The 14,507-nt window shown below is 35.2% G+C and overlaps 2 protein-coding genes across 2 annotated transcripts; both read left to right on the top strand.

The window, feature by feature from the left end:
* The first annotated feature begins 3,583 nt into the window (after positions 1–3,583).
* LOC138133551 (UDP-glycosyltransferase UGT5-like) lies at positions 3,584–5,809 on the top strand. The gene is made up of 5 exons (XM_069051502.1): positions 3,584–3,902; positions 3,958–4,565; positions 4,613–4,832; positions 4,881–5,100; positions 5,160–5,809. Exons 1-5 carry the CDS (start codon positions 3,665–3,667, stop codon positions 5,434–5,436), a joined length of 1,563 nt encoding a protein of 520 aa, XP_068907603.1. The 5' UTR covers positions 3,584–3,664; the 3' UTR covers positions 5,437–5,809.
* A 5,572-nt stretch (positions 5,810–11,381) lies between these two features.
* Positions 11,382–13,910, top strand: LOC138133587 (UDP-glycosyltransferase UGT5-like). The gene is made up of 5 exons (XM_069051527.1): positions 11,382–11,778; positions 11,834–12,441; positions 12,492–12,711; positions 12,766–12,985; positions 13,046–13,910. Exons 1-5 carry the CDS (start codon positions 11,541–11,543, stop codon positions 13,320–13,322), a joined length of 1,563 nt encoding a protein of 520 aa, XP_068907628.1. The 5' UTR covers positions 11,382–11,540; the 3' UTR covers positions 13,323–13,910.
* Positions 13,911–14,507: the final 597 nt, after the last annotated feature.

Raw genomic sequence — 14,507 nt, 5'->3', positions numbered from 1 at the left:
ACTATCATAAAACCATGAACGGGGAGCGATTTGCGAGCTGGATTAAGAATCAGCCCTTAAAAATTTACCAAGCAAAAAAGTAGTTACAATGGAAAATGCCCCTTATCATTCTGTTGAAATCGATAAGCCTCCGAATTATTTATCAAAGAAGCAGGAAATGACAGAATGGTTACTCGATAGGGACATTCAAATTGAAGGCAAAATAACAAAAATTGAACTGTGGCAAGAAATTAAACCACTAAGGCAAAGAGAAAAAAATGTGTTGTTGATAATCTTCTCGAACAATATGGAGTTGAGGTTTTAAAACTCCCGCCATATTATTGCGAATTCAACTCTATAGAAAGGGCCTGGGTATAACAACAAACGTATACCTAAGTGAAAAATTTGCTTTGCCAGCAAAATCGACAGTATAAATTTCACAAATATGGCTGGAAGCATTAAGGCGGCCTTACACCAAGGCAACAATTGGCAACATGTTGCCTGCAACATTTTTTAGTAATGACCGGCAACATGTTGCCAATTGTTGCCTTGGTGTAAGACCGACTTTAGGTACTGCGTTGTACTCGTGAAATGTGGAAATATGTAGTAGATATATTAAAAGACATGTTTCATAAGACTCTTGAAGCACGAATTCAAGATTAAAAAACGAGTGGCGTAGCCACGAGTTATTTTAAAGAATGAGTGCTTCAAGGTCTTAGAAAACTAGTTTTTTTATACTATTTTTTGTAATTTGCCCTTTTTAAGCCGTTTTTCAACAAAAATGTTTACTTTCCTCGATTTAGGGATTTTTGTGGCGGTTGGTAATGTCTTAATTTTAAAAGTGAAAATTTGATCAAGTCTTCAAAGTCGCCTTTTGTTTTATCCAAATTCTGTCACAAAACACGAATATGGAAGATAATCTTTCATGTACGCCCGCTGAAATACGTGAAATTGCCAAAAATACGGTCGCGAATTTGTTGCCTGATAAATCCTGATCCTGATTCTTTGCACATTTTGTAATTTAAACTGATACGCATGACGGATCAAGCTTTGCCAACCTAAAAATTTTCGTAAAATGTTCCGTGAAATAATGGCTATAAGGACATCCCAGATGATGACGTCGCGTTCGTTAATATGTCTATTAGAGAATCAAAATGGAGGCAAATTACAAAAAAATATTGCAGGCACACTGAGCAGCTTATTTCAGTTATTTCCGACAGTTGGCAGACGCATATGGGTTCAATTTCGGTTGATAATAATATTAATAATGTAGGTACCGCCGCTCATTATTTCATTAGAAGAGTCCGATGATGAAACATCAACTTCTTCTGAATATTCCGAATAAAAGTTAAATATTTTGTACTTTATACCTATTCATTTAGCTCTAATCAATGTTTTCAATTTATGACGTTTATAAACTTTTGACAGATTCACAAATCAGATAAGTTCCTTTTCAGTTGAAATAAAATGCGGTATTAACATAATTTATTTTTTCGCATTAAATACAGTAATGAACTATATTACTGTACTGAAAATCGTACAGTAATAGGTCACTTTACAGCATAGCAACAAAAAAAAAACTTTTTTACGAACAAATTTCAATTTTCTAAAAATCAAAAAAATAGTATACGCTCCTCGTCAGAAAAGTGATTTTACTGGACTCGTATGGCATACTCGTCTAGTAAACTTCCACTTTTCTGAACTCGTAACGTAATCTACCTACTATTTAAATTTGTGCAATATTTACATTTTAAAATTAATTTTAATTATAATAAACATTTATTATGATTATTATTATTTAGTGAGACTTCGAAACTATGTAATTAATTGGAAAATGATAACGCGTGGCTACATGGTCATGAATTTTGACAAGAAAGCCTAACCTCAAATATTATACCTATACAGGGTCTATCTGAAATACGTGTGTTAGTTTTAACCAGTGGAAGCACTCACCAATTTATGAAATTTTTCTCTATAACATTTTGGAAAATTCGCAAAAGTATTCCAACATTTTTTGCCCCCCAACTTTTACCAAACGAGTCGTTTTCTGTGATTAACTATATAGCCTCAATTTTTTTGTAACCATGAGAATTTTCATTTTAATTATTTAATTTTTTCTATAACAATGTAACTTTTTGACAAGGCTCTGTTTCTATCACAACAGACAAATTTCGCCCTTACCCATAGCTGGGTATACACTTTGATGGCTAATTTATTCCAAATTTTAAATCAATTTGTAATGCTTTTTCGTAAAAATGTTATAGAGAAAAGTTTCATAAATTGGGGAGTTCTTTCACTGGTTAAAATTAACACACGTATTTCAGATACATCCTGTATAATGTACAACAGCCACAATCTTACTATAAAACTTGCCAAATTTCCTATTCTTGTCTAAAACAAAAGTGAATGCATTATAGTTCTTACGTTCTTACGTTGAATATTGAGTATCGGGAGTTTTTTAAAATTTCACCTCAAAGTAGGCGTTGAAGAGTCTACTCGTGTAAAAACCATATATTTAACACTGTGTTAAATATAGGTATGGTAAAAACGTAAGATTTAAGCAGCTGATCCGTGATCCGTAATCCGTATAATGCGTTCATAATCCATTCTTCAACGTCTACTTCAATATATTGCTTTAGGTGATAAACAGGAATGTTTCGGGAAGTTCCAATAACTAAAATTCAATATATTAGGATGTCCAGAAAGTTCGGAGCGTTTTTGTGGTATTCTGTTTCTCGATATAAAATAAATGTAAAATCAATTGGTAATTTTTGTTAGTTTTTTAAAATATGAACTACTCTTGTCCATAAACAATTTGACTTTAAATAATTTTCAATTGGTTACATTCTGGTAATTGATTGTTTACATAGAAAAAGAACTAAATCGTAATTTAATGTTATATGAATTTAAATGTGGACATTCAGCGGCAGCAGCCACAAGAAATATATGTAGAATTGAAGGTGTAGGGATGGTAAAAAAGTCTACTTGTCGGCGATGGTTTGCGAAATTTCTGAATGGGGAAGAAGATAAGAATCGTTCGAGACGAAAGAGCCCATCTTCTATCGTTGTGGAATTGAGCTTTTGGGACAAAGATGGTTGGAATTCATTGACAATAACGGCGAATATTTAGTTTAACTGTTGTTTATTTTTTTAATTTTGATCTATTTTTCTAAAAAACGCTCAGAACTTTCTGGACACCCTAATTTTACATTACACATCACTATGTGAACATTATTGTAAAAAGGAAAATTTCAGCTTCACCGAAACATTTCTAGAAAGAGGAAGATTTTGGGTAGAATATGGGTATACATCATGCAGAAGCTGAGCTTTTTAAATATTCTAGTAAAAGATTTTTCTTTTATAAGAACCTATCGATTGGATATACTCGTATTTCTTAAAAACTACAGTTATTGCGTTATTGTAAAAGTTAATTACAAAAGTCTTTCTCAGTCCTAGTTATGTAAAAGTTATATTTTAACTTATCTCTCTTGTATGTGGTGTATTTAGTAGTTAAAACTTGTCCGATAAAAGAACCATTAAACTACAGCATGTTAACATGTTATCTTTAAATTTTTGTATATTTTGTATAATATTTCAACTTGCTCATTTGTTTGCGAATATTTTACTTGTACATTTACCAACAGTTTCAATAAATTTACATTTACCTGATTTGCGAGTATACATCATGCACGGTTTCGTAAAGTATAAGTTTCTTCTTATCCTATATTTGTTACTATCAGATTTTACTACCGCATTTGGTTCCAACATTTTATATGCAGCAGCTGTAGCTAGTCCCAGCCACCACATCTGGAACCGAGCTTTAGCCTTTGAGCTTGCCAACAGAGGCCACAACGTCACACATATTGGTCCAGATCAAGACGACGTGACCAAACCGCTTAACTATTCGCACATTTTGCTTGAAGGTATTTAAATTATTCACGGACAATATTTTTGCAAACGTCAATAATTACGTTTAAGGAGTGTACGAAGGAATGAATGACGATTTTGACGTGCACGAAATGGCCTCTTACAGCGCTTTGGCGATGGTGATTGAATCTGAAAACTGGTTCATCAGCCAGTGCTCCTTCAGTTTAAAATCGAACGGTTTAAAAGAATTGTTGAACTATCCGTCAGATTTCAAATTCGATGCCATTATATTAGACGTGACTGCAGGTGCCTGCTTTTATCCTCTCATCCAACGATTTAAGTATCCTCCAACTGTCGGAGTCACTCCATTTCTTCTGCCGTCTTATGTATCGTACAATTTTGGTAAACAGCTGTCTCCGGTATACATCCCTTGGTACTGTCTTCCATACTCGTCTGAAATGAGTTTCATCGAACGCGTTTGGAACTTTGTGCTCACTTACGCAGATGTCGCTCTTAGATACAAGAGACAGTACCTAGAAGAATACAAGGAAGCTGTAAAAGTTTTTGGCCCAAATGTACCACCAATGGAAAATTTGGAACGTCATATTTCGTTGATTTTAGCCAATACTGACCCGATATTGGACCATTCTCATTTGCTGCCCCCTAACATTATACCAGTGGGTGGTCTGCACACAAAAAAATCCAATATCTTATCCGAGGCAAGTGTTTTTGCTTTATTCCATTTTAAATGTCATCATTCTTGTAGAATTTGAAACAAGTGGTTGAAGAAGCCAGGAACGGAATTATTTTGTTTTCACTAGGTACAAATATACGCTCCGAGAAATTAAAAGGACACGTGCAAAATGCATTTTTAGAAGCATTTCGAGATCTCTCGCAAATCGTAATTTGGAAATACGACGGTGAAATTAATGATCTACCGAAAAATGTAATTCTCAAGAAATGGATTCCCCAAAATGATATTCTAGGTATGGCAAAATGAAAAATATTTCTTTTAACTTGCTTCTATTTAACAGGACACCCTAACGTGAAACTGCTTATTGGACATGGTGGAGCTTTAAGTACACAAGAAGGTATGTTCCATGGAGTTCCCATGGTTCTGATACCTTTCCTAGACGATCAACACAGCAATACAAAAATTGTTATCAAGAAAGGTGTAGGTGTTTCTATTGATTTCAAGCGTATTACTGCAGGATATGTACTAAGTAAAATAAGAGAAGTCCTTGACAACAACAAGTGAGAACTTGTGGCACTCAATTATTCATGACATTTTTCTAAAATATGATTCTTTTAAGATACACCGAAAATGCAAAGAACATTTCAAACATTTTTAAAGCTAGGGCTGAAACACCATTGCAGAGGGGAATATTTTGGATAGAATACGTTATACGTTTCAAAGGTGCTGATTTTTTGAATATTCCACTAAGAGATTTTCCTTTTTACAAATCATCAGGATTGGATGTAATTGTATTTTTGATTTTAATAATGGTCACCCTGCTTACATTACTGTACAAAATATTTTCATTCCTTTTGTTCCATTGTTTTCGTAGAGAAAAATTGAAGCAACAATAGAAATTAAATTTTTGTTGCATTATACATATGTAAATATCGGGCTTTCAAATAAATATATATTTAGAGTAGGCGTAGGCGACATTCTAATTCTGTTAACAGTGTAAAGTAATTTTTGTAGGTAACCAATTATTCTCCGGAGTTACACAGGTAACAGGGAGAATGCACTAGAAAAATTAAAAATATTTTCTAACCTAATTTTATTTCGTTAAAATGTCAGACGTTTCTTGTGTCATTTTCTACGCTGGAAAAATGTTGCAAACAATTGAATTTCCATAGGTTGCTCTAAATATAAATTTATTTGAAGGCCGTTTAGAATTATTGGTGCAATAGGTGAACTGGATTTAAAAAAAATAATAAAAATACCTATAGTAAATCCATTTTTGTAATGACGAACTAGAGTTACTAAATTTAATAATTTTTGTCTTGTGAACACACCTTTTTACGGTGAATTTGGGCTTTTAGAAAGTTAGGTTATGAGTCACGTCATTTGCTTCTACAATTTTGTACTTTTTCATTACGTTTCCATTATCTCCATGAGTATTTTCTTTTATTTTGTTGAAAGCCTTTAAAATGTGCTGCTTTGTCTGCTTGCTTATTGATGCTCTAAGCTCTACTCCGTTTTGGAAATTCATTTATTATGGCAGCGACAATAATATGACAATGTGGTCATTGTCCACTTTAGTTACTTCTGGAATTTTCCCGTTTTCTCTGGCTAGAAAGCCTCAAGGCGTCCTCCTACATCGTTTTCCACCACTCAGACCTTGTGCAAATGAATTTTCCTTGCCCTTTAGTTATACCATTGTCTAAGTACTTAGACAATGGTTATACTAAGACATTGGCGCAGTGTTGCCAGATCGTGTCAAGCTGATTTCGTTAGATTTGTCGGAAAAAATCGTGAGAAATCGTGAGAATTCGGAAATGGATGATTTTTGAATGTATCAGCCGTGCAAGTGAAATCCTGGGCTGGGAAGGCGTTGGAAACTGTCAATTGTTTAGTTTTTTAAAGTATAAATTGACAGTTGTAATTTATTATATAGAGCATCTTGACAGCTAACCTAAAATTTATAAACAAAAAAAATCTTTTTTTTTCTTTGCAATGTTTTGCATTAAAAATAGAATAACTAACAATTCCTATTCTGTCTAAGCGCACCCTTTACTAAAAACAAGCATTTTGAAGTAGGTATGTGCCGATTAAACATAAACAAATGTCATTCGTGTCAAACGGCGGGAAATTCAAACTGTTCCAAATGGTTAACTACGTATTTTCAACGCCTACTCAATCCTGGTTACATGTTATGTTCATTTTGATAAGTTCGCATGTCAGGCACTTTGTTACTGACATCAGTGTGTCCAACGTTAAAAAAATAAATTATGACCTCCCATTACGCCCAAAACAACGTGAACGTTACTTCTTTCATGACCTTCTCTTATATACTCTGTTACTTTATGTTAACCATAGATGGCAGCAGTATTTGATGATATCATGACCTACTAAATCTGAACTGCGCATGATAATCTATGATTTGTCTATGATGATAATGCAGCAAATGATAAAAATCACTGACAGTATAAATTAAACGAAGTTGACGTTGCCAAAAATTTTTTTCAATTTCATCATTTCTCGTTACAGTTTTTAAAAAAATTCCCTTCATATGAATTGATGGAAAAATCGTGAGATAAAAGGCCCTTATCGTGAGATCGTGAGATTTGCAATGAAATCGTGAGATCTCACGATTTATCGTGAGATCTGGCAACACTGCATTGGCGCGACCTTGACGCGAACTTGAAACACAACAAGAGAGAAAAAAAAGGCATTTGAACAAGGTTTGAATAGTGGGAAACGATCTAAGAGGACGCCCTGAGGCTGTCCAGCCAGAAAAACGCGAAAATTCCAGAAGTAGCTAAAGTGCACAATTACCGACAATTTAAATTTTTGCGCCAACTATCTAATTTTTATTTATTTTGTAAAAAAATCTAACCAAAAAAAAGTTCCAGCTAGTTCGTCATTACAAAAATGAATGTGTCGTATAACGGTATTAGCATTAATTAAACTTTATTTAGGTTTGTTGGGTGGGAAATTTGTTGGTGGGCTGTTGAAGCTTAAGGCCTTTTTAGCCTTGGGACTAAAATATTTCATTTTACATTGTTGACTTTAAAAATTTTAAAAATAAAAAATTTAAAAATGTTGGGTGTGTTTTTCGAACTTCTTTGTTCTCTTCCTGTCCTTCCTTCATGGGTCATCGTGGGTGATGGTGCCTGAAAAAGAAAATGGTAAAGAGTACTGGTCCTGATCCTGGGTTCAGTGGAGAAAAGTGATGTCGGTTCGATGAGATGGATTTTTTACCGACGGTATGGAAAGCGGCGTGGAATCGACGAGCTCCTGGAGCTCAGGGGAGAGGTGGGTGTATGCTGTAGCCAGAAGAGCGACCGGAGGATGTTTCTATTTGTGTTTGGAGAGTTTTGTGTATCGATTGATGAGGCGTCCTTTACGGTACTTGGTGGAAGTGTCGAGAGTGTGAATAGCAATTTGGTTGTTTCCATTCAGAGTCCGCAGAGTACACCTTTCTTTGTTGAAGCTTGACAAGGGGTCTTCGATGAATGTGGTACGCGTGTCTTGATGGAGAAGGTCGCTCGGATGCGTGAACGAGATTCGAAGGGCCTTGCGGGTTATTCTTCTCTCGCAGGCGGTGATTTGCCTCAGCACGTTGGGCTGGAGCGAGGCGGCGTAGATGGGTGCTCGATTCTCGACGACGAGGCAAACGATTTGTACGTGTGTGTGAGGATTTTGGCAGCTTATCCACTGCGAGCCTTCTTCTGAGTTTGTGGTACGTCGAGCTACAGGGAGCGGTTCTGGAGACCTTCACTCCCAGAAATCGAATTTGTGCGCTTTTCGAGATTTGATGGTCGTAGGGATGGAGTATATCATGTCTCGTGTGTGACTTGAGAGGGTTGGGTTTGACTCTCAAGGTGCTTGTTCAGCAGGCGACAGCTTGGAGTTTCCCCTGGAGGATTCTCCTAGCAATCGCCGGGTTTTTGCGTTTTTGGCAGCTCCTGGACCAGGCGGGGTGGGTACCCTGGTATGGTGAATTTTTTGCGTCCCTGTTGGCTTAATTTATCACATAATTGGAAGTGACGTGGATTTGATAGATTGCCGAAAATTAGCTTAGGTGTCATGCGAAGCAACGATTTATTGAAAAAAAAAAACAAACAAGTTAGAGTGAGGAAAAGACATTTAATTCAAAAGAGAATTTTGTCACCTGGCAATTTAACGAAAAAAACTGCCTCTGAAAAAATTACGAGCCCGTAGGACGAGTAATTTTTTCTGGACGTTTTTTGAGTTTTATTGCCAGACAACAAAACTCGAATTATAAATGTCAAGTTTACTTCGATACACAAAAAAAGCTTGAGTGTAATTCGCTAAGACAATTTAATTAATACGTAAATTACTATGATGCAGACCTACTCGAATCAAACGCTTTCAAAAGTTAGGTTCCGTTTTGTCGCTGAAAAAGTTAGGGCAAACTTTTTTCGCTGTCATAATGACAAAAACACCGCTGCTTATGGGATTGTTAGTGTATGAATTAAATTGTCAATAAAAGATTACCAAACCAACACGTTTACATTTGAATTTTATGTCAGCTGTCAATTATGACAATAAAAACAAACGGAAATAAGTACTGTCGCGAGCAAAAAATTCTGGTCGTCAATGTCATTTCAAAAGTTGGTTAGATTGTCACAAATTAAATAATTTTCCCTGCCTGATTATGTCCATGTCAACAAAGTATAAAAAAAATGAGAAAAAAATGACAATTAGTGTCATACAACATGAAGTCAACAAACTCCCGGCATTTTTGTCATTTCGAGTTTCTCAAAATCATATAATTAATGATAATCTTTTGAAATTTAGGTCGGTAATAGGATTAGATCCTATGTACAGCCAATTAAAATATTAGGTGATTAGTACTTATGAAATAAACTAGAAAATTTACATATAAAATAGCAAATGACAGCTAATGTCACGGGAGTTTTCTGAATAAGTTATAGGTTATGATATTTCCGACCGTTTTACAATAAAGCATTTTCCATTACGTCAAAGCATGAATTTGACGACCACAAGAAGTGTGAAGAATGAATGTTTGCTAAATATCTCCTTATTTCTTGCTCTAATAACTGAATTAGTTATCATCAAATAAATATACAATTAGAGAAAATAGTTCTATGGTTTTTTATATTAAACATTTGTGATCATTTACTTATTTTTACTTATCATGGTGATTGTGTGAACTTATTCGATAATAGCTGTTGTTGTTTAGTAAAAATAAAGTTAATTATGTGCAGTTTTGTTTAATTTTTATTTATGTACATATGTTATCTACTTTACGTACGCATTTCTTTACCCAATTTTATCGCAACTAGCTCATTTCTTTTTTTTTTCAAATAATTTAAATTTTTTATTAAGAACATCATAGTATACGTCTTTTCCTATTCCATTTTTGCTATCATCAAATTTTACTACTGTATGTGATGGACATATTCTGTATGTATCTAATGTACTTAGCCCCAATTATCATGTGATTATGGCTTTGAGTTTGCCAATTGGGGTCACAATGTCACATAATAGGGAACTAATATCTTACATTGGTCCATGTACCAAAACCTAGCAAATGTGAATGTGAAGATACTGTTATTATCTATATTTTATTACACAGTTTTTCAGTCGCAGTCATGTAAACAAACAAAAAACCTATATAGTATACTGGGTGCCCCAAAATTCGCAGAACAACTTAATGAGGCAATGCCAACGCATGTTAGAAGATAATGAGAAAAATAATTTAAAAAAATCTGTACCTATTAGATTTGAAGATATGGGGGCTCAAAAGGTGCAACTTTGATCTCGTTTATTTCAAATATTAAAAAAGATTTTGACAATTTGTCTTTTACTAGCCAGTGACATAATAATTCTGAACGATTGTGATCAGGTTTGCAGTTACTTTCTTCATTATTTCCAGTATTTCCAAGTAGTAGTTTTATGTTCGTTTTACCTCAAATAACGTATGGCAACATGGCTTTGATTTTTCTCTCTCATAGCCATGGATACAACATAAATGAAATATGTATTTACAGACTATGGGATACATAGAAAGTTTTTAAATGTTGCCACATTTAGTGTAACGAATAGGTCCATATCTTCTACAAAAAAGAAGATTGATTTTTTTGAACATTTTTGACTACTTAAAAACGTACTGTTAAGCTGTTCCGCGAATTTTGGGAACCCAGTATTATTATACGAATTTAATAAGACGCTTTATTATCACATGAGTGTGTTTAAAGCACGACGAGCGTAGCGAGAAGTGCTTTAAGGGAACGAATGTGATAATACGTCGTATTAAACGAGTGTAATATACTATTTTATCTACTTTGCTTTACTAATTCCTGAAATTACAGCTGCTCAAGTTTTTATATTATACTACGGACTTTCGGCATGGGTTAACAGACATTTTTCACAAAAATGTAAGGTTATATCGGGACTATCGGGTGTTCATTTAAATTTCCGGTCAAAGTTAGCGTTAAAGAGTCGATTGTGAACGCACTACGGATTACGGATCACGGATCAGCTGTTTAAAGCTTACGTTTTTACACGAGTGGTGCGTTCACAATCGACTCCTCAACGCCGACTTTGGCCGGAAATTTAAATGAACACTCGATATTTACTAAATTTACTTCGAACCTTCACTCGTTACCTTGACGCCTGACGTCAAACGGCTGATGTTGCCAATATAACAGAAGCTAAAAGTTACCAAAAACAGTTTAATAATATGATTCATTATTAAACTGTTTTCGATATACCTAATGACGAGCCCATTTGCAACGCAAAGAAGATAAATATATTTTAATTGCATGTGGAATCATGTGGTACATTCAGTTTTTCTTGTCTGATAAAAGACCATTAAACTCTACTAGGTTCACATGTTATCTATAAATTTTAATAAGCGGCAATATTTCAACTTGCGCATTTCTTTGCAAACATTTTAATTGCCTGCTACATTTACTCAATCGTTGCCGACAGTTTTCAAATAAATTTAAATTTATCTGATCTATACATCATGCACGGTTTCGTAAAGTACAAGTTTCTCCTTATCCTGTTTTTGTTACCTTCAGATTTTACTCCTGTATGTGGTTTTAACATTTTATACGTAGCAGCTGTAGCTAGTCCTAGCCACCACATCTGGAACCGAGCTTTAGCCTTTGAGCTTGCCAACAGAGGCCACAACGTCACACATATTGGTCCAGATCAAGATGACGTGCCCAAACCGCACAACTATTCGCACATCTTGCTAGAAGGTATTTAAATTATTCACGTACAAAATTTTTGCAAACATCAATAATTACGTTTAAGGAGTATACGAAGAATTGGATGCCGATTTTGACTTGAATCAAATGGCCACTTACAGCGCTTTGAAGATGATGATCGAATTTGAAAACTGGTGCATCAGCCAGTGTTCCTTTAGTTTAAAATCGAACGGTTTAAGAGAATTGTTGAACTATCCTTCAGATTTCAAATTCGATGCCATTATATTAGACGTGACTGCAGGTGCCTGCTTTTATCCTCTCATCCAACGATTTAACTATCCTCCAACTGTCGGAGTCACTCCATTTCTTCTGCCGTCTTATGTATCGTACAACTTTGGTAAACAGCTGTCTCCGGTATACATCCCTTGGTACTGTCTTCCATACTCGTCTGAAATGAGTTTCATCGAACGCGTTTGGAACTTTGTGCTCACTTACGCAGATGTCGCTCTTAGATACAAGAGACAATACCCAGAAGAGTACAAGGAAGCTGTAAAAGTTTTTGGCCCAAATCTACCACCAATGGAAAATTTGGAACGTCATATCTCGTTGATTTTAGCCAATACTGATCCGGTGTTGGATTATTCACATATGCTACCCCCTAACATTATACCAGTGGGTGGGCTGCACACAAAAAAATCCAATATCTTATCTGAAGTAAGTCCATTTAAGTATTTTTTTAATTTCAAGTGTCATCATTCTTGTAGGATTTGAAACAAGTGGTTGAAGAAGCGAGCGACGGAGTTATTTTATTTTCACTAGGTACAAATATACGCTCCGAAAAATTGAATGGACACATGCAAAATGCACTTTTAAAAGCATTTCAAGACCTTTCGCAAATCGTAATTTGGAAATACGACGGTGAAATTAATGATCTACCGAAAAATGTAATTCTCAAAAAATGGATACCCCAAAATGATATTCTAGGTTTGTCAAAATGAAAAATACGAGTATATCTTTTAACTGGCCTCTATTTAACAGGACACCCTAACGTGAAACTGTTTATTGGACATGGTGGAGCTTTAAGTACACAAGAAGGTATGTTTCATGGAGTTCCTATGGTTCTTATTCCTTTCCTAGACGATCAATATAGCAACGCAAAAATTATTGTCAAGAAAGGTGTAGGTGTTTCTATTGATTTGAAGCGTATTACTGCAGAATATGTGCTAAGTACAATAAGAGAGGTCCTTAACAACAACAAGTAAGAACTTTGCGACACTCAGCTGTTAATACAATTTTTCTAAAATATGATTCTTTTAAGGTACACCGAAAATGCAAAGAACATTTCAAACATATTTAAAGCTAGGGCTGAAACACCATTGCAGAGGGGAATATTTTGGATTGAATACGTTATACGTTTCAAAGGTGCTGAATTTTTGAATATTCCACTAAGAGATTTGCCTTTTTATAAATCATCAGGATTGGATGTAATCGTATTTTTGATTGTAATAATGGTCACACTACTCACATTACTGTACAAAATATTTTCATTCCTTTTGTTCCATTGTTTTGGTACAGAAAAATTGAAACAACAATAGAAATGAAATTTTTGTTGCAGTATATTTACCAAGGCGTAGCCGAGGTGAACTAATGCTCGAGACAGGAATGAAACACATTCTCACTGAGGTTTGTATACTATTTTATTCGGAATCATTACATTTTTAGCAAATAAACATCAAATAAATTTGATGCCGTTTCATTTCTACTGTTTTTCGACTTTCAGTAAGTACGCCACTGGAAAAACCTTATAATAGGGCGGAAAGTGGCCTATTACTGACCAAGAGAGGGAAGTAAAGATAAAAAGGAATAGTTAACTTTTCGCCCTCGTATTAGGTTAAGAATGTGCATATTACAATACGATTCCGAATAAATAGTATTACTGGTGCAATGGTAATAAACAAATTCTATCTGAACTGGATTAAAAAAAAAAAAATACTAAAGTATGTGTTATAACGGTATTAACATTTATTAAATTTTAATTAGGTAGGTACATCTTGTTTGTGGGTTGGAGAATTTGTTGGTGGGCTGCTGAGGCTTAAGGCCTTTTCAGCCTTCGGACCTAAATATTTTATTTTACATTATTAATCTTAAAAATAACTAACAATACAATAAAAATATTAATTAAAGTTTTGGATGTGTTTTTCTTTCTTCTTTGTTATCTTCATGTTCTTCCTTCATGCGTCCTCCTGGGTGGTGGTACCTGAAAAAAAAAAGGAAAAGAGAACTTGATCTGGGTCCTGGTTTGAGCGGGTCTCGGTCTGGAAGTCCTACAGTCCGTGTTTCTTGGGTTATGGTCCTGGTCCTAGACCCCGTGAAGGGAACTGGTGTTGGTCAGATGAGTCGGATTTTTGCGGACGGTACTGCCGGTGAGATTTGTCCGGTGATGGTGTTGAAGCGGTTCCAGTAACTCCTACCGTCGTGGTAGCCAAGGGATGGACCTACTGATCTACTCGGTACTTGTTAAGGTCACGCCAGACTAGGGCATTTAACTTGTTGAATTGTCTTTAGTGTAGGATCTCACGTTCTCACGAATTCTCGATAAACTCTTCGTTTATCTCGGATCATGGCCGGGAATGGGGCATCTGTCCTTCGGGATAAAGTTTCTCGGAATGGAGGCTTCCACTGTCTTCTTAACGACTCCGGTGAATGGGATAGACTGCTGGTCGACCACCGGAGGATTCTCCAAAGGGGCGACGACTGGCAGGTTTTAGTCCTGGAATTTA

The sequence above is a fragment of the Tenebrio molitor genome, chromosome 6 (assembly GCF_963966145.1).
Source record: "Tenebrio molitor chromosome 6, icTenMoli1.1, whole genome shotgun sequence".
In the NCBI taxonomy this organism is placed as follows: domain Eukaryota; kingdom Metazoa; phylum Arthropoda; class Insecta; order Coleoptera; family Tenebrionidae; genus Tenebrio; species Tenebrio molitor.
The sequence above is the reverse complement of the archived record's forward strand: the minus strand, read 5'-3'. Positions and strand labels throughout refer to the sequence as shown.